We start from the raw sequence: 6,000 nt of genomic DNA on the forward strand, positions 1-6,000 counted from the left end.
AAGGTTACAGGGGGAACTGATTGAGGATTTCAGGATTTTGAAAAGCGTTGGTGAGAGAAACGTTTCTGCTTGTGAGTGAGTCCCAGCCATTCCAGAGAGAAGTTAGGAAATGCTTCTTCATGTACAGTATAGGATGGACAGAATGATGGAACACACTCCTACAACAAGCAATTGATACTTGCTCAGTGAACTATATTAATTCTGAGATTGGTCTATTTTGCTAGACAGGAGGGCAGTGATACTTGGGTGGACGGTGGAGCTGCAGTGTGCATCAGCCGGGGTCTCATTGACTGGGAGAAACAGCCCCGAATGGGTCACAGGATCCCACCCTGGTGCATTGCTGCAGCTCCTGCTGTTTGGTACCTCAGAGGTCAGATCCTGTTATAGTGTGTACACACCTCCTTGACCTTCTGGTTGTTAATCTCAGGGTGGGGTTGTGGGGGTGGGGTTGTTGGGGTGGGGGTGGGGTTGTTGGGGTGGGGGTGGGGTTGTTGGGGTGGGGGTGGGGTTGAAGGTGGAGGGTGGAGTTGTTGGGGTGGGTGTTGAGGGTGGAGGATGGGGGTGGGTGTGAAGTTGTTGGGGTGGGGTGGTGTGGAGGGTGGGAATGGGGTTGTTGGGGTGAGGGTGTGGAGGGTGGGACTGTTGGTATGAGGGTGTATCCAAACCACACCCCACCATAAACCGTAGATAGTACCCAACATTCTTCATTTATACCTTTCACCTTTTTTTTTTCTGTCTCTTTTGATTCCCACTCTCTTCCCTCCTTCCTCCTCCCTATCTGCTCTTCCCTTCCATCCGTTTCTGTTCCCTATTTACCCTCCTCTTGATATCCCTTGTATCCCCCAGGAACCTAAGGAACAACCGAGTGACCCCAGCTGAGGTTGCTGCCTATTACCAGCACTATGTCAGTGAGATGGCTCTCGACAAGAACTTTGTGCCCAGAAGCTGCCTGACATCGCTGTGTCGCATCAATGATGTTGCTGAGAGTGAGGATGCCAGCAAGAGGGGAGTGATCCAGGAGAGGGCACAGGAGGAAGGAAGCGGGGCAGCAACACGGTCGTTGTGGGAGGTCAGAGGTTACCAAAAGGGGAGCAATGGGGTGCAGACACCCTTTATGATCTTGGCAGAGAATGTGGTCTTAGCGACTGGGACACAGGATGAGCCTGTGAGGCTGGGTGTGGAGGGTGAAGAGCTGCCTTACGTCTGTCACAGCATTTCTGAGTTTGAAACAGCCATCGTGCACAGCCGGGTAAGTGAGTGCTCAGAGCCAGTGCTGATTGTTGGAGCAGGACTGACGGCAGCTGATGCTGTTCTGTGTGCCCATCACTATGGGATACCTGTTCTTCACATCTTCCGACAGGCAGTCACTGACCCCGACCTGATCTTTAACCAGCTGCCCAAAGTGCTCTACCCAGAATATCACAAAGTGCACCAGATGATGAGTCAGCAGAATGCTGGCAGAGACTCTGCTTCTTATCGAGGTTACACCAGCTTTCCCCAGTACCAGGTCAGCAGCTTCAAGCCGGACAGGAAATGTGTCCTGGAAAGGTGGGACAAGTGTCAGACGGTGGTGAATGTCTCCATGGCATTGGTGTTGATTGGGGCTAATCCCAGGCTCACCTTCCTCAGGGACAATGGCAGTTACCTGGGACTGAACTCTAAGATGCCAATTTCCTGCCGCTATAACCCTTTGCAGATTCATCCTTACACCTATGAGTTGCTCCAGGAGCCCAACCTTTTTGCAATGGGTCCCCTGGTGGGTGATAACTTTGTGCGGTTTGTGAAGGGTGGGGCTCTGGGTATCACCAGCTGCCTGGTGAAACGCCACAAGCAACAAAAGGAGCATGTCCTGGCAAAGTGAAGCAGGAAACTGGCAGCTTCTACTGATCATAAACCAGACAGAGGAGTCACCACTCGTTCTGTCTCACTCCTGAGCAGACTGATGGCTGCTGAGTGCATTAGGTGCAAGGTTTGCTGCTTTGTCAGCTTTCCTCCATGGGTCTGACTCAAAGACCACTCCACTCTCACATCTTCTAGGAATCTGCTTTTGGGAACTTTGAACTTGCTTCCTGTTCCTTTGGAATTTCTCCATGCATCAATAGAGGAGGGTGGGATCGAGACAAGGTAATGAAGGAGAGAGCTGGGGCTGTAGGGTCAAGGGTGCCCTGTCAGTAAACAACTGTGGTTTGCTCCATTACAGACACATGAAAATGTCCTGTCTTTTTGGTAAAACTGACAAAAACACTGGACAAATATTAGGCAGAATCTATATTCTCACCCATTGACACTCAATCCTACTGCAGAACTTTCTGAACCAGACGTAGATCCAAGCACTTGTTTGTCACTCATTGTCAGGTCACTGAGCGAAGATAGATAAAAAGTTAAAGAAATTCTTGATCTGGTTCCTGGAGAAGGTTGGGTTGTTAAAGTTGCAGTAACTTATGTAAAGTGAGAAACTGCATGCTTCAGGATGTGCTGGCTCAAACGTTGAGTGTTTTGTGCAGTATCTCCCTCTCTTGATGATATTCTGTCTATTGCCAGGAGTTAACTGGAATTGATAGGGAGTCTGGACACAGATGTGGTACCTGCTATGATGCCATCAGCCAGCACTGTCAGAGTTATTGGGCCCAGTCTGGTTGGAATGGAGCACCTCACTACTGCCTCCTTTAATTTAGACTTTTCTTTCAAATCAGATGAAAAATGTTTTGCAATTCTTTTTCAATTCAATCTGTTCAGAGATAATATTACACAGCTCTGCAGCAGTGGGAGTTGTTGTGAACTGGAGCTGGTAAAGGTTCCGAGACCAACACGATGTCTGGGACTTCAATGAATAATGGAACCAACAGTTTATCTCCTTAACAAATGAGTGTGAAAGAAACTCAGAATGTCAGAGAAGGAAACAGTGAATTTAAGTGAAAACAGACACAGAAAGAGAAATGGAACGAAGGAGAGATCAGCGTGAAAAAGGAAGGAGACTGAAGGGGAGAGATTTGCAGGAATGAGTGAACAGTTTAATTGTTCCCTGTCTGGGACAGGGAGAGGTTTGTATAAACAATGATCATGCTGCTTGAAAGCTAATTAATGCTGTCTTCAGCCCTAACACATTAATGAATTTAGTATGCAAATTCTGCAAGTTTTCTAAAACACTGGGGACGTGGACTGTGAGAAGCTGTTGGTGTAAACTGAGCAACGGTTTTGGGAGAATTAATTCTGCTTAATGTGCTTCCTGGATCCACACGATCAGTAGAATTAGGGAACAGCATTCCCAATTTGGATATTGCAAATCCAGGCATAATAATTAAACGCAGGAGAGATTGTGATCGTTGTGAATGTGTCCGATGTGGCTCATTGCAGGATATTGTTGTGTCTAATGGGAGGAGTCGGAGTGAGTGGGACAAGGGAGAGAGAAGAGGGCTCAGGGAGTGGGGAGGATGTTGTGTGTCGACTGTCGGGGCTGATCAATGTGATTCGGCTGTGTTTTAAACTGTGTGGCTGACTCTGTGTATGATCCTTTGCCAGTGCGCTTCTGTGAAACTGGTTTGAGGTTGAATATAATGACTGTAAAACTGGAACTGTGTAGTGAAGCTGATTATTGATCCAGCTGCTCTGGTTTCTTATATCCAAAGTCCTGAGCTGTTACTCTGGCTCAGCAGTTCTCCTGCTTGAACCTGCTTCAGATACATCCACTTTCTGCAGTCTCCTACCCAGCATGACCTCTCCACAGGGAGTCCTCTCCCTGTCACTACAACTGACCATAGATTAAAACTTACCAGAAAAAAGCCATCTCCAAACAAAACCTGATCCAAGAATTCCACAATCCCGATATGATCACAATCCTGATTCCAAGTTCAGTGAGGAATGCAGCCTTGCACTGACACATTAAGCACCTGGAACTGTTGGTAATTAACTGGCATGGATTGAGAATTGGTTCCCAGACTGGAAATAGTGTGAATAAATGGGTCATTTTCAGAGGGGAGGTGGTGACAAGTAGGGCATTGTTTGGCCATAGCAATTCACAAAATAGGTCAACTGTTTGACTGAGGGAATCAATTGTAATATTTCCAAGTTTACTGATGACACAAAACTAAGATGTGTGAAAGTGAGGAGGACGTAAAGAGACTTCAGTGTGATTTAGATAAGTTGAATAAATGAGTAAACAGGTTGCTGATACAGTATAATGTGATGAATGTGTCAAGTTGTTCATTTCTGTGGGAAAAACTGGCAAGCAAGGCAGTGTATTATTTAAATACTGATCGATTGGGAAATGTTGGTGTACAAGTGGGCCTGGGTGGCCTTGTGCACTAGTCGCTGTAAACATGCAGGTGCGACATGTTAGGTAGGATAGTGGTATGTTAGCCTTCATTACAAGACAGAGGTAAAAACAATGACTGCAGATGCTGGAAACCAGATTCTGGATCAGTGGTGCTGGAAGAGCACAGCAATTCAGGCAGCATCCGAGGACAGGCAAAATCCTCGGATGCTGCCTGAATTGCTGTGCTCTTCCAGCACCACTGATCCAGATTCATTACAAGACAGTTTGAGTACAGGAGCAAGAAAGCCTTAACTCCAGCTGGACAGGGCATTGCTAAGACCACACCTGGAGTATTGTGTGCAGTTTTAGTCTCCTTTCCTATGAAAAGCTATCGTCATCATAGAGAAGGTGCAGTGAAGATTCACCAGACTGATACCTGGGATGGTAGGACTGTCCTATGAGGAGTGGTTGGAGCGATATGGTCTATATTCAGTGGAGTTTAGATGAATGATAAGGATCCCATTGAAACATTCTGACCGGGCTAGACAGCCTGGTTTTACCTGCCTGGGGGAGTTGGCCTGAACGAGTCTGTCTCTGGTTATGGTGTAGGCCATTACAGACTGAGATGAGAAACCTTTTCACTAAGATGTCATTCTGGACCAGACCAGACCCCCTCAAAATATTTTAAGAAGGTGGCTAGACCGTAACCTTTTCTTATTTTAAAGGCAGATGTGAAGTACAGTGTTCCAGATGCAATGTGATTGGTCAAACTACTCGGTGTTAAGCAAAACATAATTTATTTAAACACTGTAGTTAAAATACAAACAAAAGGAAGAGGAATTTAGAATGACCTAACTATTAGAAAACTTAACCAAACAATAAGATACAATACTGTTACTAATGAATTGTTCCAAAATAGTAACATCCTATAAACACACCCTTTGGCAAAACAGCAAACTCAAACACAGATTTTCACATACAGTTCTCCAATCCAGGAGGAAGAAATATCAGGAGAAAATTCAGAGAGCGTAGCAGCCAAGAGATAATCACTTAAGCTTCCAACTCTTTTTGAGACTTCAGACAGCTTCTGATATTACTTAAAAAAAAATCAAACTCCAGAAACCTGGATCCGTGAGAGCTGGCTACACCCATTCAGGCTGCATCCATTGTTCCAGCTTTACAAAAGCCAAAAGGCCTCACTAGTTGTTTACTTAAGTCCTCAAGTAGCCAGTTCGGTACCTCTGCCTTACAACCTCTCTTCAAACAAAAGGACAAAATAATCTTTTAATGTGACAGCATCATTACAGTCATGAACCTATGGAATTCTCTGCCACAGGAGGCTGCGGAAGATGGGTCATTGAATATATTTGAATCAGAGAATCCCTGTAGTGAGGAAAGAGACCTTCAGCCCATCAAGTCTGCATGAACCCTCCAAAGAGCATCCCACCCAGACTCAGTCCCCTACCCTATCCCTGTAACCCTGCATTTGCCATGGCTAATCCACCCAACCTGCACATACCTACTCACTATGGACAATTTCCTATGACCAGTCCACCTAACCTGCACATCTTTGGATCATGGGAGGAAACCGGAGCATCTGGAGGAAACCCACGCAGATGCAGGGAGAAAATACAAACTCAACACTGTCGCTCCTAGGATGCTAACCACTGTGCAACCATGTTGTCCTTAAGAAAGAAATAGATAAACTTCTGGAAGCTAAAGATATTAAAGATATGGGAAGAGTGGAG

At 45.9% G+C, this 6,000-nt stretch overlaps 1 protein-coding gene across 5 annotated transcripts in view; it reads left to right on the forward strand.

The window, feature by feature from the left end:
* The window catches only part of osgn1 (oxidative stress induced growth inhibitor 1), a 71,603-nt gene extending 67,189 nt beyond the window's left edge, over nucleotides 1-4,414 (forward strand). For all 5 annotated transcript variants that reach the window (XM_087994642.1, XM_087994640.1, XM_087994641.1 and 2 more), the window contains one exon: nucleotides 847-4,414. In XM_087994642.1, coding sequence (XP_087850768.1) covers nucleotides 847-1,861 — 1,015 coding nt within the window. In that variant the 3' untranslated portion in view covers nucleotides 1,862-4,414. The remainder of the gene's footprint in view (nucleotides 1-846) is intronic.
* The last annotated feature ends 1,586 nt before the right edge of the window (nucleotides 4,415-6,000 follow it).

This window comes from Chiloscyllium plagiosum, unplaced genomic scaffold, assembly GCF_037043375.1.
Source record: "Chiloscyllium plagiosum isolate Xiang-an unplaced genomic scaffold, Cpla_swu_hap1 HiC_scaffold_15, whole genome shotgun sequence".
Classification (NCBI taxonomy): Eukaryota; Metazoa; Chordata; class Chondrichthyes; order Orectolobiformes; family Hemiscylliidae; genus Chiloscyllium; species Chiloscyllium plagiosum.